The sequence below is a fragment of the Eubalaena glacialis genome, chromosome 13, assembly GCF_028564815.1.
Source record: "Eubalaena glacialis isolate mEubGla1 chromosome 13, mEubGla1.1.hap2.+ XY, whole genome shotgun sequence".
In the NCBI taxonomy this organism is placed as follows: Eukaryota; Metazoa; Chordata; class Mammalia; order Artiodactyla; family Balaenidae; genus Eubalaena; species Eubalaena glacialis.
Window position 1 is genome coordinate 58,068,287 of NC_083728.1, and position 22,585 is coordinate 58,090,871.

The 22,585-nt window shown below is 52.4% G+C and overlaps 1 protein-coding gene across 7 annotated transcripts in view; it reads left to right on the forward strand.

Annotated features, from left to right (window-relative positions):
- Window positions 1-613: 613 nt before the first annotated feature.
- The window catches only part of FLYWCH1 (FLYWCH-type zinc finger 1), a 29,581-nt gene continuing 7,609 nt past the window's right edge, over window positions 614-22,585 (forward strand). For 3 of the 7 annotated variants that reach the window (XR_009703234.1, XR_009703235.1, XM_061208624.1), the window contains exons 1-9: window positions 705-883; window positions 3,023-3,137; window positions 12,463-12,564; window positions 13,348-13,782; window positions 14,046-14,507; window positions 15,536-15,979; window positions 16,153-16,416; window positions 20,045-20,308; window positions 21,254-21,526. Coding sequence is in view for 5 of the 7 variants with exons in the window: in XM_061208624.1 (XP_061064607.1) it covers window positions 13,449-13,782; window positions 14,046-14,507; window positions 15,536-15,979; window positions 16,153-16,416; window positions 20,045-20,308; window positions 21,254-21,526 (2,041 nt within the window). In the remaining 2 variants the exon portion in view is untranslated. The other 4 variants (XM_061208627.1, XM_061208628.1, XM_061208625.1 and 1 more) reach the window with 4 other exon arrangements.

Below are 22,585 nucleotides of genomic sequence, written 5' to 3' on the forward strand. Positions count from 1 at the left end.
AATGACCGCTTCCGTAGTAAGTCAGAAAGAGAAAAACAAATATCGTATATTAACGCATATACGTGGAACCTAGAAAAATGGCACAGATGAAACGGTTTACCCGGCAGAAATAGAGACACAGATGCAGAGAACAAACGTATGGACACCAAGGGGGGAAAGTGGCAGAGGGGTGGGGGGGTGGTGGTGGTGGGATGAATTGGGAGATTGGGATTGACATATATACACTAATATGTATAAAACAGATAACTAATAAGAACCTGCTGTATAAAAAATAAATAAAATAAAATTTTTTAAAAAATGACCGCTTCCGCTCAGTGAGCTCAGAGTCAAATCCTGGATCAGATCTGGGGGTCTCAAGCCCCCCAACTCTCTTCTCTGAGGGTCCACCGTCCCGGAGGGCCCCACCCGCCGTCCAAGCCTCAGGTCAGATCAAAGCTCGGTCCCCGGCTGCCGCCGCCCAATCCTGGGCTTGCCCCGCCTCTTTCGCCAGCCCTGGCCCCGCCTCCCAGCGCCGATTGGTCCGGCCGCCAGCTAGGCACCGCGCACGGAAGACCCGGAGAAGTGGAGTTTGCCCCAAAAATGGGCTCCCCGCGGCCCCGCTGCGCATGCTTGCTAGGAACCCTCTAGTGCGCTCCTAGAGGCCGGCTACCCCGCGGGGCGGTGCGCGCTCCCTACGGCCAGCGGGGCGGCGCGCGCGGTACGAGGCTCGCTCCCGAGAGGGCAGGTGGGGGCGGAGAGTGGGCACCCGGGTTGCGGTAGCCGGAGGGGCCTGGGCCGCGAGGTCGGCGCCTGTGGCTGCGGCGGCCCGAGGCCAGAGGACCCGCCGCGGCTCGGTCTCCGGAGAGGGAGGGCCCCGCTGCCGTCGCCGCCCGGCCGGTGCCCGGTGAGGACGGGCCCCAGCGGGTCAGGGAGGGTCTCGGGTCACTCGGCGTGGCCGCGCCCCCAGCCGGGCTCTCCCGGGGGTCCCCAGGACTGCTGATGCTGAGGAGGGGGGTGTCCCCGGACTCTGCGTCCCGGCGCTCAGGCCGCCTCCTTGTCCTTCACCTGCGATTCGCAGCCTCCTTTTTCCTCGCTCCTCCTCACCCCCCTCCACCCACCCGACCCCGGGACTGAGCCCTGACACCCCAAGTCAGAGAGCCCCACATGGGTTTGCCTTTCCTTGACCGTGTCCGCTCCACCCGGTACTGCCCCCGCCCTGGCATCCGCCCCAGCCCCATCCAGTCTTTGTGCCTCTGGAGGTCCCAGTGACCTTGCACTTTTTGCTGTTGTTACACCTGCTTCCACTGCTGAATATGTAGATTACCTGTTGGGACTTTCAAACTTTTTTGACTCAACCCACAGTGAGAAATATATTTTACACGGCTGTAGATGCAGATTACTGAGCGATAAGTTTAAAGGGAGATTTTTAGCCCAACCTCACATGACGCAGCCGGATCTACTCTACGTGGGTTCTAATTGCAACCTATCCTATGCTGTCCTGTCCTGTCCTATTCTATTCTATTCTGTTCTTTCCATTCCAAAAGTCTGTTGCTAACCCATTAAACTGATTTCAGGACCTAATGAGTCTGACCACAGTTTGAAGCCCTTGCTTTAACGACCAGTCTTTCACTTCCGTTACCCCTTGCCTTTGGAGGATGCAGAGGTCCAATAACAGATAATCACGTGTAAACTTCAATTCCAAAGAAAGGGTATATTTTTATTATTTTGACATTAATGCTTTTCGGGGCCAAAATCATCTCCAGGACTTGGTGCGATTCAGGCAGGTTTACCTTGTTCCTCTTCCCAAAAGCTCCTAGTCGGACTTGGGGAAGAGTTTGTATGTGGAGGCTAGATTATAGAGCGTTTATAACGGAGACGGACACTACTTTTATTGGAGAGGGAAATGTTTCAGCTCTAGGAACTCAGCACTGCGTAGGGAGAATCGGAACAGCCGGCTGCCGGGCAGAAAAACCATTTAGGAGGTGGTGGGTATCGAAGCCCTGAGGTAATGTGGGGTGGGAAGGCGTGGAAGATGGTGTGACCAGGTGCCCAGAGATGTGAGGACGAATTAGGCCTGATATGGGAGGCGTGGAAATAGCCACGATTGTGCTCTAGGGGGGTTGGGGTATCTGAGGCTGGGAGTACTATTAGCTGGAATCTCCCTTTCTGTGTCCTCTGCCTCTAAGTTGCTTTGGAGCAGTGGTTCTCAAGGGACATGCAGCAATGTTGGTTGTCAGGATTTGGTGGCTGCTACTGGCATTTCGCAGGCAGAGGCCAGGGATGCTGCTAAACATCCTTCATTTCACGGGACAACCCCCCACAACAAAGAATTATCTGGTGCAAAATGTCAGTGGTGCCGAGGTTGAGAAGCCCTGCTTTGGAATAGAATTATTATTTTATTTTATTTTATTTATTTTATTTTATTTATTTATTTTTGGCTGCCTTGGGTCTTCATTGCTGCGGGCGGGCTTTCTCTAGTTGCGGTGAGCAGGGGCTACTCTTTGTTGCGGTGCTCGGGCTTCTCATTGCAGTGGCTTCTCTTGTTGTGGAGCACCGGCTCTAGGCGCACGGGTTCAGTAGTTGTGGCGCGTGGGCTTAGTTGCTCTGCGGCATGTGGGATCTTCCTGGACCAGAGCTCAAACCCTGTCCCCTGCACTGGCAGGCGGATTCCTAACCACTGCGCCACCAGGAAAGTCCCTGGAATAGACTTCTTAATCTTTAGGGAGATCACTGCCACCTTCACCTCTCCCAGGACTAATGCCTGTATGCACACTCAGAGACTTTGCACATAATGGTAGGAGGGTCCATGAGCCAATCAGTGTGCACCTCTAATTTTCATAGCTTGCTGGGGGTGAGGGGCGGGGCAGCTTTTGGAATCATCCAGGAGCTTTATCAAACATCAGGATATTCGCTTCTCCCCCTTCCACTATTCAGAACCTCTGCTGGGCCTGGACAACGTATTCCTTGTTCTTACATGATGATTCACAGTTTATGGAAGAATTTCACATACAGTGTCTCATTTGCCACTTTTCCTGTTTCACAGATGAAATCAGCCCAGAGAAGTGATGGGATTTGCCCCAGGTCTCCCACCCAGCAAGTCAGCGCTAACGACGGGTGTTGGCGGACAGTGATGGTGGTTCTCACTCTTGTGTACGAAGGTAATTCTGTTGATCCGCCATCAGCTGCTGAGCGAGGCTCTGCCTTTCAGGATCTTAGGGCTTGGACCTACTGGTGTTTGAGAGGCACCTAACAGTTTGTAATATTGTGTGTGTCTTGGGTGTTGGGTTTATTAGAGCAGGCAGTCTGAGTATTGCACTCAGATTGCTCAGTACCTCAATTTTGGGGGGAGGGGAAACAGCATAAGAGAGTGACCAACTGTAAACTGTGAGGCTCTCCTACTTTCCATTTACATATGCCTGACTTAAAAATATTCTAGCCAACTCAATAAATCTTTACTGAGTAAAAATGGAATATTATGAAAAAACACATTAGGGCCCAAGTATTTACCTCAAAACAATGATCATCCATAAATTTAAAAATACATTTAAATCCACCTAGAACAAATATATAAATGTATTGCAAATAGAAGTTTCGTAAAATAATGCTCACTTCTGTTACACACAATGCATATTGGTTATTTCCTATGTAATTTTTAAAATTGTTGCCTGGAACCCAAAGATTATAAGACCAATGACCAGGGAGATTTGAAAAGCAGAGGCTTAGACCAAAACAAAGAAAATAAAACTCTTTCATACAGATACTAAATGAACACGTGTGCAAGCTTTTACTTAACTCATCAATCGAGGAACTGGTAAGATCTTACAACCAGTTTGCAGGAGAATCCAAAAAAGATTCTGGAAGACTGTAGATTAGGAATATTGACATGAATGTGCAAATGTAGGCAAAACCGGAGAAATTACTTATTTATCTGTATTTATTTACATGGCAAGAAAGAGAGAACGTGTCTACAGAATAGAATTATTTTATCTTGTTCCGTTATCTGTGCAGAGTTGCAGAAGTAGCTCACAAAGTCAACAACAGGCTAGAATCGTATAACCTGAAAGGCTGTGTTCTAGACAAAACCCAGTTCTCCATTGAAGCACAAATTTTCCCTACGGCCTCATAATCTCAATGAAAGATATTTTTTGCATGAAATAAGGCTGGTCCAGTAAGATTGGGCCTGATTATTTACATAGGTGCAGCAGGCATGCTAATTCACCTCGTAGGCCTTCTTGAGTTTGTTTTGCTGGAAGTCTCTGTGAGGAACCTCAGACTGGATTTTTAAATGTCTGATATTTGTTATCCCAAGGTACTAAAGCCGTGCCCAACGAGCTTTCTCCCCCAGATTTCACCTGTACTACTTAAAATTTGGACAAATTCCACTCTTCTTGAGGTCCCCAAAATATCTTAAGGTGTCTGAAACTTGTTAACTTGGTATTAAAGGATCCTTTAAAAGGATGCAGTCATGACTCTCCCACCGATATAAAATAAACAAATGTTAATGATTCTGTTTAATGCATTAATGAGGGAACCTGTACAGTGTGACAGATTAAATGAGGTAATGTATGTGAAACACTTCATGTGTTGCCCTGCATAAAGAAAACCTCAAATCCTTATTAAGTTGGTCACTTAGCCTCTCGCCACCTAACCTCAAGGGCATCTATTCCAGTGTTTCTCAAAGCCAAGTCCGTGATCCACCAGAATCAGAGTCTCAGGGGGTACTTGTTAAAAATCCAGATTCTTGAATTTTGCTCCAGACTCACCATCAGAATTTTGGATGGGAAATCCAGGCATCTGATTTTTTTTTTTTTTTTTTTAATATCAGAGAAAGGTTTATTGCAGGGCCAAGCAAGGAGAATGGTGGCTTGTGCTCAAAAACCCCAAACTCCCGATGATTTTTAGGGAAAAGTTTTTATAGGCAAAATTTGGGGTGAGGGCTGCAGGGTATGTGATTTTCTTCTGGTTGGTTGGTGGGGAGGTAACAGGGAGGGGCTCCAGGAATCCTGTGCTCTAAGCATCTGCATTTTTATCAAGTGCCCCGAGTAATTCTTATGGAGAACAGAATTACATATACAAATAATTGAAATAAAAGCTTCATGAAAACTGTACTTAACCTCAGTATATGGGTGCACTCTTTCTGTTCTGTTTTATTTTTCAAGTGCTGCTTTTAAGCAGGTTTCTCAACCTTGACCCTGATGCTGTTTTAGACCAGATCCTTCCTGGGCAGGGTGATGGGGGCTGCCCCGGGCACTGTGGGATGTTGAGCAGCATTCTTGGCTCCCACCTACCAGATGCCAGTAGCCTGCCCCACCCCCTAGTTATGACAACCAAAAATGTCTCCTGACCTGGCCGGATGTCGCCTGGTGGGCAGATCACCGTGACTGAGAACCACCAGTCTTAACCTACTGCGTTGATTCCTATGGGTTGGAATCCTCAAATTGAAAAGAACCATTTTAACTTATATTAAGAGTTTAGGCCCTGAAAACAAACACAGGAGGTTTGAATGCTGACTCTGTCCTTTAGCGGCCTGGCTCTCGGTCACAGGAATCTAAGAGTGAGCGTTAGTTTCCTCCTCTGTGAATGAAACAACAGCAGGCCTAATGGATGAGGGTATTTGGGAGATAAAATGGAATAAAGCATGCAAAGCCCTCGCCTAGTGCCAGGCACCTCGTTGGTATTTGGTGAACATGAAATGTGTGATCACAGTCCTTTGGACTCTTGAAGCATGTGTGATCGGAAACCATCTGGGAAAACAGAAACTACCGTAAGGTTTCACTGGGAATTTCATTGCTCTCCCTGGTGGTGGAAGAGCTGAGAAGCCACATGGGAAATGGTGAGCGGCCCAGGGATTAGCAGTGGTGGGATGCCGCCCCCACAGCGAGGCCCGGCAGAGCAGCCAGGGTGGCAGGCGGGACCCAGCAGAGCTGGAGCAGCCACCCCAGGCAGGTCGCTTCGGGGACACCCTCCAGTTTCCCATGGTGCCTCCGGTTGGCCAGATCAGCTGGAAGCCACAGTGCTAAGCCATAACATAGCTGGTTTGTAGGGCTGATCAATGCAACTCTGAAGGCCTGACTCTCACTACCCGTGTGGTCCTGGGCCACTCGCTTTAGGCCCGAGCCTCAGTTTCCCCAGAAGCAGAGCGGGGATGATGGTGAAGGGAGATTGTTGGGTCCCCATACTTGAGGTACACGTGATGTTATAGGATTTTTGTTCCTGGCTCAGGTGCCAGCTCAAGGACCAACCACATGGCTCTGGGTCAGAGAGTATCCCTTTTGTGTCCCCTCCTCTCCTCCCCCACCCTTCTACCCAGGAGGCCTATGGGTCATTTATTTTCTCTGTCAACTTCCATTGTGTCTGTAAGTTTGAAACTTGGGTTTTCAAAATCCTTTTATTTTGAGTTAATTTTAGACTTTTTTAAAAATTGCAAAAAAAAGTACAAAGAATTTTCTATACTCATCACCCAGTCTCCCTGAATGTCAGCATCTTACCTAACATTGTGCAGTGAGCAAATCTGGGAAATCTACGTTGGTACAAAACCATTAACCTAAACTATTGACTGTATGCAAATTTCACCAGCTTTTCCCCTAATGTCCTTTTTCTGTTCCGAAATCCCATGTTGCATTTTGTCCTTGTGTCTCCTTAGTCTCCTCCAGTCTGTGACAGGCCCTCAGCCTTTCCTCGTCCAAGATGATCTTGACACTTTCGAAGTGTCCTGGTCAGTTGTTTTGTAGAACGTCCCTCCATGTGGCTTGGGGGTGCCACATGGGGGTGTGCTTTCTGGGCAGGAATATCACAGAGGTGATGCTGTGTCCTCCTTGGTGCATCTCATCAAGGAGGTCATGGTGTTGATGTGTCTTATTACTGGTGAAGTTGACCTTGAGCACTTAAGGCTGTGTATGTGAGATTTCTCCCCTGTCAAGTCATTATCTTTCCCTTTGTGGTTAATAAATATCTTGGGGGAAATGTCTTTGAGGCCATGCAAGGCCCACAACACAGACTGCTAGGTACTTGATTTTCACTTGTTTTTCTGTCCCGTTGTCTATATTACTCTTTTTTTTAAAAATTTCTTTGGATTTTATTTTATTTTATTTTTTGGCTGCACCGTGCAGCATGTGGGATCTGAGTTCCCTAACCAGGGATCAAACCCATGCCCCCCTGCATTGGAAGTGTGGAGTCTTAACCACTGGACCACCAGGGAAGTCCCCTGTCTATATTACTCTTTATTTTCCTGTATGACACATCTTGCATAGGAATGGAATCCCTACTTTTCCTAAGAGTTATGGAGTTAAAGAAAAAAATTACCAAGCAAGGAGATGCAGCTTATCTTTAAAGTGTTTACTATTTTCCCACTGTAAAGAGTTCATGCACATTGTAAACAATTTTGAGAAAACAAAAGAAATTTAAGGGAAAAAATAAATTGCTTTCCTTACTAGTTTTAACATTTTGAGATATTTCCTCCCAGTTATTTAAGGTTTTTTTTTTTTTTAACATCTTTATTGGAGTATAATTGCTTTACAATGGTGTGTTAGTTTCTGCTTTATAACAAAGTGAATCAGTTATACATATACATATGTTCCCATATCTCTTCCCTCTTGCATCTCTCTCCCTCCCACCCTCCCTATCCCACCCCTCTAGGTGGTCACAAAGCACCGAGCTGATCTCCCTGTGCTATGCGGTTGCTTCCCACTAGCCATCTATTTTACGTTTGGTAGTGTATATATGTCCATGCCACTCTCTCACTTTGTCACAGCTTACCCTTCCCCCTCCCCATATCCTCAAGTCCATTCTCTAGTAGGTCTGTGCCTTTATTCCCGTCTTGCCACTAGGTTCTTCATGACCTTTTTTTTTTTTTTTCTTAGATTCCATATATATGTGTTAGCATACTGTATTTGTTTTTCTCTTTCTGACTTATTTCACTCTGTATGACAGACTCTAACTCTTAAGGTTTTTTTAAAGTCACAAATACATACAATAAAATTAGTCAATAAATAACAAATGTGACCAGACTTGAGACTTGAGATGAGACAGAAGAAATGAAGTGGATTGAGGTCTAGAGGCAGTGTCATGGTCCAAGGAATATTTTGGTCTTATTTTTTTTTTTTTTTAAACCTTAGCTTAGAAAACATAGTCTTTGCCGATTTGTTAACTGGATTTTGCTTTCTACCTAATATATTTTGTAAATAGAAACGTTTTCAGAAGTCTTCCTGAATTATTTGTCTGATATGGAAAAACTCCCAAATTCTAGTTTTTAAACGTTGTGATACATTTAATTCTACCAAGGATGCTATACGTGCATTTCAAGGAGCAACATTGCCATCTTGTGGTCATCTTTTGGTATTGCTGCTGAGGATTTAGATTTGTGTTCATGTTAGGGGCCTGCGTTACATAATGCTTTGGTCCTTCACAAGGGCTCCATCTGGTCTGCAGGTGCGGGCTTCCCACTCTAAAGAAGAATAAAATAGCAAACATGTTGAACACATGTGTGTGCAACAGAAAATTACGTGTATATTAAAGGCACTAATACAAGAATGGAAACAGCTGTGCATTTGAGTGTCAGGCTCGTGGGTGATTTATGAGTATCAGTTCTCAACATTTTAAAATGTTTTCTATGTAGTTTTTACAATATGATCTTAGCAACTTACAAAATATCTCAGTATATAGTCCACGCCACCCCTCTCCTTCGGTGAGGAAACCAGGCCCAGGAGTGAGAAGCCTGTTTCTGATGGAGAAAACTGTTTTTTATCCAGGTGACCCTGGGGACATGAGTCATACCTATAAGGATTTTTTGTTTGTTTGTTTGTTTGAGATCTTAGTTCCCTGACCAGGGATTGAGCCCGGGCCCTGGCAGTGAAAGCACCAAGTCTTAACCACTGGACCACCGGGGGATTCCCTATAAGGTTTTTTTTAAACAACCTTATTAAGATATGATTCACATAGCATACAGTTCCCCCAACTAAAGTGTATAATTCAATGTTTTATTGTATTCACAGCCAATTTTATAACATTTTCATTACCCCAGGAAGAAACCCCACACCGCTTAGCATCACTCCCTAATCTCCCCCTCCCTCCCCTCCAGCCCCTGACAACCACTAATCTACTTTCTGTCCCTATGGATTTGCCTCTACTGGACATCTCACATAAATGGAATTATACGACATGCTGACTTTAGTGTCTGGCACCTTTCACCGAGCCATACTGTCTTCAAGGTTCATCCACATGGTAACATGTATCAGAACTTCATTCATTTTTATGGCTGAATAAATTCCACTGCATGGATAGACCACATACAGGCCAGAGCAGGTATTTCAGAGGGAAACATGGATTATGGATTGACCCAGCAGGTGCTGATCCTGCACGGTCGCCCAACAGGAGAGTGGTGTCTGCAGAGTTGGGGGGCAGCTGCCAGGCGGCCTGGGTGAGAAGGAAGGGGTATGGACTGTTCCTGCAAAGTCTAACTGTTGAGGGAAGGAGAGGGTCTTGTGAGGTTTTGTTTTAGGATATAGGAGACCTAAGAAGATTAGGACCTGAGAACTCTAAATGCAAAGACCCAGAGAAGGCAGAGAGGTTTGGAGACCAGAGAGAGCAGGATATGAATGATGAAGAAAGGGCCCCCAGGGGTTGGAGTGCCAAGGGAACTGGACGGGACACTTCATTTTCCAAATCAGGATAAAAATTGTACGCTGTCTTTATCCAGACAGTGATGAGTCATTAGAGCTTAGGCAGCATCCATCCTCAGTGGATAAATTGTGAAAGAGAGAGAGAAATTGTAAAATTCAGAATCATGGAGGGATAACTTTAGTTAATCAGAAATCTGTGTTGTATTGAGAACCTCATTCACCAGTATGGTAGGTGGAGCATTACTATGTATGGTTTGTTATAGTTGGGTTTTTTTTTGTTTTGTTTTTGTTTTTGTTTTTTTGCGTGTGTGTTAAAATATACCTAACAAAAATGTACTACTTTGATCATTTTTAAAAAAATTTTTTGAGTATAGTTGCTTTACAATATTGTGTTAGTTTCTACTGTACAGCAAAGTGAATCAACTATACGTATACATATATCCCCTCTTCTTTGGATTTCCTTCCCATTTAGGTCACCACAGAGCATTGAGTAGAGTTCCCGGAGCTATACAGTAGGTGCTCATTAGTTATCTATTTTATACATAGTATCAATAGTGTATATATGTCAATCCCAATCCCCCAATTCATCCCGCCCCCCCACTTTAATCATTTTTAAGTGTACAGTTCAGTGGCATTAAATACATTTGCATTGTTGTGCAACCATCACCACCATCCATCTCCAGAACTTTTTCATCTTCCCAAACTGAAACGCTCCCCATTAAACATTAACTCCCCATTTCCCCTCCCCCCAGCCCCTGGCAACTACCATTTGACTTTCTGTTTCTATGAATTTGACTACTCTAGGTACAACATATATGTGGAATCATACCGCATTTGTCCTTTTATGTCTGGCTTATTTCATGTTATAGACTTTTTAAATAAGTAATTCTCATTTGCTATCCTTTATACTTAATATTTTTATTCCTTTCACTGGGTTACCAAGCCTTTAAATGTGATCATCTGAGGGATTTAAAATTTGTGTAGCATGGCCCCTAGAGTTCAACAGTTCAAAAGCACTTTGATATTGGATATTTCACAACTATTAGTATTATTTCATCTGTCAAAAAGCCAAAACCGACTAGGTTCAGTCACTTGCCAAGAATATCAGTTACTGCTGCATAACAAATGAGCCCTGATCTTACTGGCTTAAAATAACAGTAGTTTATTATTGATCAGGGTTGCATGGGGTGCCTGGGCTTGTTTCCCCAGCCTCCTTCTTGTGGCTACACACAGCTAGAGGGTCTGCTGGACTGCACACTGGAAATGGCCTCCCTCCACGCCTGGCAGTGCCTCCATCCCTTGCATGTGGCCCTTCATACAGCTTCCTTCTCTGGCAGCCTCAGGGCCCCTGTCCATGAGGGTGAGGGCGTCCAAACCCCCACAGCGAGCTTCTGCCACACTCTATTGGCTACAGCAAGTGACCAATGTGGGCTGGAGACCAGTCCAGATTCAAGACCACATGGCAAAGGGGCCTGCATACTTTATGGGAGGATCTGTGGTCATTAAACAGTCTACACTTTAAGGCCCTTTAATGGCTGAGAATGGGAACCGTCAATCGAATCTAAATTCAAGCCCACTGGCAAGGAGCCAAGCCTTTCCACAGTCTGTAGTCAGCCACAGTTCAAGGTCTTTTGTTGCGCTGGAACTTGTTCCATATCCTTTGAGGTACAGAGATTTTAGTTGAGAATTACACTGATTCGGGGTACACATGACTCTGGGTACAGTTTCACGGGAATGTGGGGGTTCTCTGTCATGCCAACCCCCAGTGGCCTGAAGGAGGCCGGGCTTCGGCGTCTGATCGCCTGAGACTGAGGCCATTGGTGTGTCGGGGGTCCCTGCAGCCTCAACTCCTGTCCCTCTGCACGGCGGGGACCAACCGCCTGGTCCTGTAGGAACATGCATGCTGGGTGGACAGTGACCGCAACGTTTTGGGGGCCTGAGTTGTCTGAAAGGCCTGTGGAATGGAGGGCCGGTTTCTCTGCGCCCTCTCGCCTCGTTGAGGAAAGGACGCCGGCTGGAGACCAAGTTCACTCGCCCGGCAACCCGGAGCGCGCAAGCCCCGGAGGCGGGCTGCCGGCGGAGGGACGTGGGCCGAGACCAATCAGAGAGCGGGGGCGGGGGCGGCCAGGGGGCGTGGCTTCCCGCGTAACCCTTTCCCGCCCGAGCGGCTCTGACCGCGGAGGCGCCGGCTCTGGCTTGCTGCGGCCGGTTCCCATGTGCCCCCAAGTCCCCAGTACCGCTACATCGCCCTGTGCGGCGGGATGGGCAGAGCCGGGAAGGACTGCACAGGAGGAGAAGGGGTTGGCTTGTCCGGGGGCCGGAGGAGGATGACGCTGGAGGACAGACCTGGCCGGGGACTCCCAGTCCTGTGTCCCGTTACCTGTTATCTGGATTTCCTTGAGTCTCGCCCCTCCGGACAGGGCTTTGCTGCTGCCCGGGGCTGGGCGTGCAGGCGTGCAGTGCAGGGGGTTTGGGAGAGGTTGTAGGGGACACGGCGCCCCCTGCACCGTCGGCCTTGGCTCCGTCTCCACGGGGACCCAGGAGCCCCGCGCTTGGGCTGACAGGACTTGGGGAGCTGAATGTGGGCCCCAGACCAGGAAATGTCGGAGCAGGAATGGGGGACCCGGGTATTAGAACCGTAGAGCTTGGGATGGGGATGACAGCTCACAGGTGGGGAAGCTGAAACGTGCTGGGAGGCCGCATCCTGTTTCTGGGCTAGTACTGATAGATGGGAAAGACCCTGACATGCACCCACCACCCAGTCCTCCAGGAAGACAAAATGGCCACTGATGCCCCCACACTGATGCCCCAGGGCTCCGGTCTCCAGGCCAGCCCTGCCTGTCATCCATCCTTTCTGCTTCTCCAGACCAGAAGCCAGGGAGCCCTCAGTGACCACGGATTCTCTGGACACCTCCACAGCCCTGTCCCCACTCAGCTGAGGCAGAGCCAGCACCAGCTCAGACACAAGGTCGCTGCCCTCGTGGGGCCCTGGCATCCCCTAGCACTGGGTGCCCCGGGGCCTCTCGCCTGGGATGGGGCATGGATCTAGTTGTGAATCCAGAGAGTCCCTCCTCCCAGGGCCAGGCTCCTCCTTTGGGGTCTGCAGTGTGCCAGCAGGGCCCCAGCCCATGCTCCCAGTGACACAGTGTCAGGGTGAAGGGCACCAGGCATTCTGGGAGGGTTGGTGACCTGAACTCATGTCCCCAAAGTGCTTTTCCCCAACGCCTGGTGCTCAGGAAGACCGGTTCCTGTTATCCTGGACGAGGTACCCCAGGTGCTGTGCGGGGCGGGCTCTGGACCCACCTCGACTGGACTCCCAGCTCTGCCTTCATGGCTGCATGCCTCAGTGTCCTCATCTGTAACCTGGGTCAATGAGAAAGATCAACTTTCATAACGTGGGGCTGAAGGTTAAATGGAAAAACCTGTGGAAGCACTTCACCCCGTGCTCAGCACCTGTGGGCCTGGCTTCCTAGTAACTCACAGCTGTCAGCACCTTGGTCACCCCAGTAGCCCCTTGAGAGCCCTGTTTTGGGCACATTTTGTAGATGGGAAAGTGAGGTTTGGCTGGGGGAGGTGACGGACCCAAGGCTACCAAGAGAGCAGAAGCACCAGCCCAGGGTTCTCTGGCTCCATTCAGGTCCTTCCCCTGGGGCACCGAGGCAGCCCCATCTGCCCCAACCTCCAGCCCAGATTCTTCCTGAACCCAGGTCCAAGGGCATCTCCACTGATGGGATTTTGCCTCCTGCCTTAGGACGGAGCCCTTGGACTGCTGGGTTCCTTCCAGGGAGGTGGAGGAGAAATCCATCTGCTGGGGCCTGAGCGTGGCCTGGGGGCCAGGCCATCGTTCCCGGAATGCCCCTGCCCGCGCCCAGTGAGCAGGAGGGCGAGAGTGTGAAGGCCGGCCAGGAGCCCTCCCCTGAGTCCCCTGAGCCGGGCACAGATGTCGTCCCCGCAGCCCCCACGAAGCCCACGGAGTTCTCCGAACTGGTCCTGCTGACGGCCTCCACTGAGAATGGGGATGGAGTGGACTCCCAGCCCAAAGCAGTGCACTGTGTCCTGTCCTTGGAGATGTCTGGCCCTGACACCCTGGCTGGGTCCCCCCAGATCCTGCCAGTAGAGGAACAGCAGGGGGCAGTCCAACCAAGCCCCCAGGCCCAGGAACTGAAACACAGCAAGCCAGACACAGGTGAGTTCCGGGCCAGCTGCCCCTGTCTGGCCACTTTTGTGACCCTGCATGCTCAGACTTGGGCTTCGCATACCCCCCTTTCCAGTGAGGTGACCTTGGCCATCCCTTCCCTGCTCTGAGCAGGGCCTCCTGGACCTTGACCCAGGCTGGTGTGATGATCGCAGGATGTCATCCCAGGGCACCCCAATCCCTGTGTTCCCATCCGTGCCCCTGGCTCAAGCCTTGCTCTGTGTCAGCTGACCTGGCCCTCCCCTTGCCTTCAGCAGCCCCCCAGCCCCTGGAGTTCCTGAGGACCCCATTTGGGGGCCGCCTGCTGGTGCTGGAGTCCTTCCTGTACAAGCAGGAGAAGGCTGTGGGGGACAAGGCATACTGGAAGTGCCGCGAGCACACCGAGCTGGGCTGCAGGGGCCGGGCCATCACCCGTGGCCTAAGGGCCACAGTGATGCGGGGCCACTGCCACCCGCCCGACGAGGAGGGCCTGGAGGCCCGGCGCCAGAGACAGAAGCTGCCCAGCCCAGCCCTGCCCGAAGGCTTGGGGGATCCCCAGAGCCCCGGCGGCCAAGTGGAGGAGCCCCTGGAGGGGGTGGGCCCGTGGCTGTGCCCCGAGGAGCCAGAGACGGCCCCGGGGCCAGTGCTGAGCAAGCCAGCTCCCGAGGAGGATGAGGGGCTCCGAGCCCTGTCGCTGCTGAGCTTGCCTCCCAAGAAACGCCCGACGCTGGGGACCGGTGAGTGCCCCCCAACCCCAGCTCTACTCTCAGGCAGGTGGGAACCACAGCCCTTTCCTCTGCCCAAAGATAATGGGGGTCCCACGTGGCTTCTTAATATGCTCAAAGTCAAAACGATTTTTAAAATATGAATGCGTCCAAGTAATCATTAAGCCCAAGGGGTAGAACTAGTGCTCGTGAACCAGGCGGCCCAGGTCCTTCTGGAGCTTCCTGATGCAAAAACCTGAGGTTTATGGACCCCACGTGATTCTGGTAACCTTTGAAGTTTGGGAAGGTCAGCCTGGTGGGAGACTTGAGATTTGTGCCCCAGGTTCAAGATCCAGCCCTGCCTCATGTAGCTGGGCAGCCTTGTTGAAGCTCTGCAGGTCAGGAGGTCGCTCCTAAGATGTGTGATAGCCTCGCCGTTAGGGGCTCTCGCGCTGAAGTGCCAGCCCTGGTCCAGCGTGTGTTGTCACTGAGTAACTGGTAGATGGAGTCTTTGCAGAGGTTCTTATTCTTTGTTTGTTGGGTTTTGTTTTGTTCTTTGCGGCAGTTTTTATTACCAGTAACTGGGAGGTAGCTTGGTCCCAAAGGCTGGGTGCCTCCAGACCTGGAAAGGATTGAAGGATTTAGGGATTTAAGGCGGCTGCTGTGCTGGGTGCCGGGGGCTGGGCGAGAAGGACTTGTCTTTCACTGTGTATCTTTTGGTCCCATTTCATTTTATGGCGTGTGCATGTGTTATTCGAAAATTAGATATAATTTTCAAACAAACCCTAAGAAAAAGTATGGCCGGGAGTGACTGAGCAGGCAGGGTGTGGCGTCAGAGCCAGCTTGGCCCTCCCCAGTGTGTGACCTGGGACGTGGTGCTTGACCGCCCGGAGCCGTGGCCTGCTCACCAGCCACCAGGAGAGGAGCCGCACGGCCTCCTTGGGGCGCTGGGTGGGCGATCAGTGGGGATGCACCCAGGGCCCTGCCTTGCACGGTAAACTAAAGGAGCAGAGCTCCGCCAGCCTGCACCTGCCCAGCCCCCTCCCCACTTCCTCCTCCAGGAGGGCCCCCGCCCCTGGAGTTCCTGAGGACCTGCTACGGGGGCAGCTTCCTGGTGCACGAGTCCTTCCTCTACAAGCGGGAGAAGGCTGTGGGGGACAAGGTGTACTGGACGTGCCGGGACCACGCACTGCATGGCTGCCGCAGCCGGGCCATCACGCAGGGCCAGCGGGTGACTGTCATGCGTGGCCACTGCCACCCGCCTGACGTGGAGGGCCTGGAGGCCCGGCGGCAGCAGGAGAAAGCCGTGGAGTCACTGCGGGCCAGGCCGGGCGGCCCCGGGGGCCAAGCGGACAAGCTGCTCCAAGGTGTGGACAGCCTGTTCTACCGCAGGGGGCCGGGCCCCCTGACTCTCACTAGGCCCCGGCCCAGAAAGCGGTCAAAGGCCAAAGATCAGGACCTCCTGGCCCAGCCCCAAGGCGAGGAGGACCAGGACGAGGACCTGGGTAAGTCCACACCCGCTGGCCTGGCGCTCTGCCCGCACTCCAATCTTGCTCCCCGAGGTCCCAGGAGGTGGGAGGGGGGCGACGCCAGGCCTGGCCCAGCCCCAGGCCCTGCTCCGGCTCACACCCCAGCTTCCAACCTCCCTCCCCCGACCCCCTCTCCCATTTCTCTCCAGGAGGCCCTGAGTTCCTGAGGACCCCTCTGGGGGGCAGCTTCCTGGTGTACGAGTCCTTCCTCTACAGGCGGGAGAAGGCGGCCGGGGAGAAGGTGTACTGGACGTGCCGGGACCAGGCCCGCATGGGCTGCCGCAGCCGAGCCATCACCCAAGGCAAGCGGGTGACAGTGATGCGAGGCCACTGCCACCCGCCCGACCTGGGGGGCTTGGAGGCCCTGCGGCAGCGAGAGAAACGCCCTGGCACGGCCCAGCGAGGGACCTCTGGTAGGCCAGACCGGGGAGCGGCCTCGGGGGACAGTCAGAAGACCCAGACTGCCCGCCCCGTTCCCTCTTGACCTCCAGCAAGCATCCTCCCCGTCCTTACTGGGGACCCTCTGGAAGGTTACAGCTCCCTCCTGTCTCCTCTCCCTACCCCCACACCCCCTCCTGGTCCACCTCACCTTATCCCCAAGTTGATTAGGTGACTTGGGGCGTCACCCTTTCTCTTGGGCAGTGGGCCTCACTCTCCTGCTCAGACTAGCCCAGAATCTCTGCAGCACTTGATCAACCCAGGCTCCCTTTCCTCCTTCTCATCCTTTCTTTTTTCTTAGGAATGTATAGGATTTATAGAGAAAGCTAATTGCACAAGCTGGTTTCTCATTATTCCAGTGTGGGTGGCTGACACCGTGCCCAGTAACAGGCACGTCCTACAGATGTGGCTTAAGGGCTGAAGGTGCCCGTTCCTGTCATTGGCTTCTGTTCTCCTCCAGCTGTTCTGCCTGAGCATCTACCATCATCCCTCTGGGCTCTATGATGAGGGTCACAGCCCCCCTCCTCCCACCTTTGTCGGCCCCACAGTGCTTATGTTTGACTCTCGTGGCCACAATAACGTGCATATTCCGACTCATCTTGCTAAGAGCAGCCTCGGCCCAGCCTTCTCTGCTCTCCCTGCTCTCCCTCGGGGGTTCCCAGTCCCATACTTTTCTGAGTCATCTGAGTCGCCTTTAGAGCCTTTTTGGCCCTAAAATTCTCTCAAACTCGAGATCTCTGATTTTTTTTTTTTTTTTTCTGGCTCTCTTTTTATCCCATTTCCTTATAACTTTTATGTACCTAGGGATGATCTGGCCTCGCCCCGTCCTTACCCCCAACTCCCACCCCGAATAACCACTCAGCCATTGTTCCTTTTTTTGTTTTCTTTTTTCCCTCCTTCCTTCCTTGCTTCCTTTTTTAATTTTTTGGCTGTGCAGAACGGCATGCAGGACCTTAGTTCCCCGACCAGGGATTGAACCTGCGCCCCCTGCAGTGGAAGCGTGGAGTCTTAACCACTGGACCACCAGGGAAGTCCCCTTTCCGTTGTTCCTTAGGGCATCTGCTGCCCTCTTCCCTAAAGCGTGCTTCCTTCCACTGCTATCAACTGGTTTTTTATCTCCTGTTGACTTCCGACCAGAGACAGCAGGACCCAGCAGTTACCCACTGCCCCCTCCTCTTGAGACAGCTGTTGCACTTTTTTTTTTTTAATAAATTTATTTATTTATTTGTTTTGGCTGCTTTGGGTCTTTGTTGCTGTGCGCAGGCTTTCTCTAGTTGCGGCAAGCGGGGGCTACTCTTCGTGGTGGTGCGCGGGCTTCTCATTGTGGTGGCTTCTCTTGTTGTGGAGCACGGGCTCTAGACACGCGGGCTTCCGTAGTTGTGGAACGTGGGCTCAGTAGTTGTGGCTCGCAGCTCTAGAGCACAGGCTCAGTATTTGTGGCACACGGGCTTAGTTGCTCCGCAGCATGTGGGATCTTCCCGGACCAGAGCTCGAACCTTGTCCCCTGCATTGGCAGGCGGATTCTTAACCACTGCGCCATCAGGGAAGCCCCACTGTTGCACTTTTGTTCTATAAATCTGTCCACAGCTGAGTGGGAACACACTGTGGTGGAGGTGCGGCTGTTTGTGGCTCCTTTTCCATGGTTGTCTGGTGTCTGTGCTCGAATGACTGCATCTTTCCGAGGTGCATGCAGGGGGGTCTTTGCTTGAAGGTATAGGGTCGTGTCTCCATCCCTGTGGTACATGGCTGTGCTGGGGGCACTTGGGGCCTTTTCAGGCTGGAAACGGTGTCCTTCACTCATGAAAATTTCCTCGTGTTCAATGACTTTCCAGTCCCCGTTTTTCTGACATTTCCTTGATTTTGCTTTCCAGTCCTTCTATTTAATTTTTAACTTTCACTCTTGTATTTGAACTCCTTTGCATTCCATCCTCCGAGGAGTGCAGCGGCCCTGCTGTCCAGCCTCTGGCAGTGGCCTTGTTTTCTCCAAGTACCTTTTCTCTATGAGTTTCTTTAGTCTCTGCCGTTCAGGGTGAAGCTTCTCTGTTTTTTTTTTTTTTTTTTTGTCAACTGGTGAAATTTTCCAGCCAGGTACATGCCCATTCAATTTTCTGTTGATCACACAGTTGTATAAAGCAGCAAAACTAAAGGGGGAATGATTGTTGTATACACTTTAAATTGCTTTGCATGGTCTCATTTGTGATACTTGGTGTAAGAGTCTTGACTTTTTCATCATGTAAGATGGCGTGAGAATCTTTGACCCACGTGGCCAGTGGTCCTTAGCCAGGTTTAAGGAGAGACCCACACGCTCTGTATGTGGGTGCCGACCAGGCGACCCTCGAGACCCCAGGCCTCAGCGCCCCAGGACCAACCTCCTGCAGCAGTTTCAGCCTGGCTGCCGGCTCCAGGGACTTGGGCAGGGAAACAGGGAGTTTCATGTCAGTGCAGACCTCCTCCTCCTCCCCCACACCCCAGACTCTTCCTCCCCCGGGGCGGGCACCGTCTCATTGCTCTTCACGCAGACAGTCCTCATCAGTCCCCCGGTTTGGGGCCTGCCCTGGACCCCTCCTTCGGAGGGACCTCGGGCCTCCCTAGGCTTGGCCACTGGACTCTGCTTGTTCTGAGAGTCTCCCCCCGAGGCTGGGCGAGCTCTTGCTTTGCCAGCTCTGTGACCAGGTGACCCCCTCTGCCCAGAGTCTAACCTGGGTCAGCATCTCTGCCGTCTCCTCTCCTCTCTGAATTTCTGGCCTCATGCCCTGTGCCTTTTTCATCCCTCAGTGGACATTTTCATCGGGTGCGGGGGGAGCAGAAACATGCCCCACATCATATACCTCCCCTCCGGCCACTCACCCCCACCCCGGCCCCCCCTTCAGGGCATTCTCACCAACCCCCCACTACAGCTGCCGTCCCCGCTGCTGTGCTGACGGACCCCCGAGTCCCCCTCCACCTCCTGTGTGGTCTTGGTGCCTGGACGGCAGGAAGGGAGTCCTCGGAGCAGAAGGGCGTGGCCACCTTCCGGGTCCCCCCTCTCAACACGTCAGGACAGTGGCCCAGGCCGCTCCCTGCCTCCCCTCCTGCCCTCAAGTCAAAGCCCACCCAGCCTGGCTCCCTGGGGGAGTGGACCCTTCTACAGCCCCACCGCCCACCACGCACAAGGGGCTGCACACAACTCCCATTTCGCTCCTGGTTGCCTATCCCCCATAGGGCCTGTCCACTAATTCCTCCAACTTAGCAGGGGCGAGAGGCCCTTGTGCCATCCCATTGCCGGCACCTCGGATAAGACGCCGCCTTCCTGCAGGCAACGCGAGGTGGGGGAGACAGGCTCTGCCTTCAGCGACCTCCACCTCACCAGTCTCCCGCCTCCCTTCTCTCCCAGGCTTGGGAAAGGAGCCCTGGGAGCTCAGGCTAGGCTGAGTCTGGGGGATGGGGGGCCTGTGTCCTGGGCTTGAGGAGGTAGATGCAGCGTGGGGTGGGGTCCGTGGGTCTCATGCCAGGAGCCATGCTGCTCTAGGCTCTGAGAACGGGGCCCCGGCCCCCCTCGTTCCTCGGCTCCAGGCCTGGCTCCAGGCTCTCCCTCCCCCTACCCCCTCTCCCATTTCTCTCCAGGAGGCCCTGAGTTCCTGAGGACCCCTCTGGGGGGCAGCTTCCTGGTGTACGAGTCCTTCCTCTACAGGCGGGAGAAGGCGGCCGGGGAGAAGGTGTACTGGACGTGCCGGGACCAGGCCCGCATGGGCTGCCGCAGCCGAGCCATCACCCAGGGCCAGCGGGTCATGGTGATGCGCAGACACTGCCACCCGCCCGACCTGGGGGGCCTGGAGGCCCTGCGGCAGCGGGAGCAGCTCCCCAGCCCAGCCCAGAGGGAAGGCTCAGGTGTGGGTGAGAGGGGGGCGGGCAGAGGCCGGGCCCTGGTCTCCTTGCTGGCCCAGCAGCCCCTGGGGACAGCTCAGAACACAGGCTGGAGGCTACCTGCTGGGACATTCCTCCTGTGGCCCATGTCCAGTGGTGTCTGTCCTCCCGGGCTGTGGGCTCCCTTAGGGCAGGGGCCACATCTGGACTCCGCACTAATGGCACTGGTCCTCATCTGGGATGGGCTGTCAGTGGGAGAAACCCACTCAGACCGCTGGAGAAAACGGGGCCAGGGGCTGCAGTGGCATTACTGGCAGCTGCAGGAAGTGCTCGGCACCCATTTGTGGGGCAGTGCTCCTGGACCTGGGGGACCCTCTGTCTCCCCTCTCCCTCCCCACCCCTGCCAGTGCCTTCGGGCCACCCCAACCCCAACATGTCAGGAGCTTTCAGTTCAGATTCTTAAAAGTCTCAAAAGGGAGAATTTGATTGGTTGCCAGCTGGCCGAGGGGAGGGTGGGCAGGGAGCCGGGAGGCCCCTAGTGCACTGTCCAGACCAACCATGGCCCTTCCAGAGTATTCCAGTTCAGCCCAGCCCCTGCCCTGGGGTGCTTGCTTGCCAGCCAGCATGGAGGCCGAGCAGGGTCAGGAGAGGCCTGCAGGAAAGCTCAGTGTTTGGGCGGCTGCAGGGCCAGCCTCGCCGATAGCACTACAGCCATCAGACAGCCAGTCTGCACTCCAGGGCATCAGGGCCGTGGTGGTCTGAGCTTCAGTCCCCAGGGCCCTGCAGCACAGGCTGGGGTGGAGGGCAGGGACCAAAGTGGGACCTGTGGGGGTTGGGGGGTCTACAGTTTCCTGTCTGGAGCTGGCTGGTGGGACAAAGGAAGCAGTCTCCGTCCCTGGCACCCAGGCTCTGTCCCCTGCTTCCAAGGCCCGGCCCAGGCACCCCACTCACACGTCATGTTCCTTCCAGAAACCCTCCAGCCCCTGGAGTTCCTGAGGACCTCTCTCGGGGGCAGGTTCCTGGTGTACGAGTCCTTCCTCTACAGGAAGGAGAAGGCGGCCGGGGAGAAGGTGTACTGGATGTGCCGGGACCAGGCCCGCATGGGCTGCCGCAGCCGGGCCATCACCCAGGGCCAGCGGGTGACCGTCATGCGCAGCCACTGCCACCTGCCTGACCTGGCGGGCCTGGAGGCCCTGAGGCAGCGGGAGCGGCTCCCCAGCACAGCCCAGCAGGAGGACCCAGGTACAGACAGGAGTGGGGACGAGAGACCTGTGGGTATCTTGGTCTCTGCCAGCCCGAGGTTCAGACACCTCAGGGGACAGGCACTGTCTGGGGACCTTTGTTCCCTGGCCTTCCTGCCTTTCCAGTCTTCTACCCCTCCTCTCTACCGGCTCCTTCTCCTGAGCCTAGAAACACACCTAAATCGGTCCCATCCTTAAAACCAACTCCCCTTCTAACTGCCATTTTTCTCCTCTCTTTTATACTAAGAGGTTTTAACTTTTTATGGATGGTAGTATCTTTTGAAAATCTGATGAAAAAATATAGACCGCCCTAGAAGAATATACTAATGTGTGTGCACACACAAGCATGAGTGCTCCCGTGCGCGCGCACACACACACGTAGTTTTGCAAATAATTAACTGTATCAAACTGAAAATGGGTTCCCTTCAGATAAACAGAGTGTAAAACCAGTCTTTTTTTTTTAATTTTTTTTTTTTTTTTAAGATTTATTTATTGATTGATTGATTGATTGCTATGTTGGGTCTTCGTTTCTGTGCTAGGGCTTTCTCTAGTTGTGGCAAGCGGGGGCCACTCTTCATCGCGGTGCGCGGGCCTCTCACTATTGTGGCCTCTCCTGTTGCGGAGCACAGGCTCCAGACGCGCAGGCTCAGCAGTTGTGGCTCACGGGCCTAGTTGCTCCGCGGCATGTGGGATCTTCCCAGACCAGGGCGCGAACCCGTGTCCCCTGCATTAGCAGGCAGACTCTCAACCACTGCGCCACCAGGGAAGCCCTTTTTTTAAATTTTATTTTATTTATTTTTTATACAGCAGGTTATTATTAGTTATCTATTTTATACATGTTAGTGTGTATATGTCAATCCCAATCTCCCAATTCATCACACCACCACACCCCCCACCCCGCCACTTTCCCCCCTTGGTGTCCATACGTTCTCTACCTCTGTGTCTCTATTTCTGCCCTGCAAACCGGTTCATCTGTACCATTTTTCTAGTAAAACCAGTCTTTAGAAAGCATTATGTGTCTCATATTAATTCATGGAAATATTAAAGGCCACATCTTATA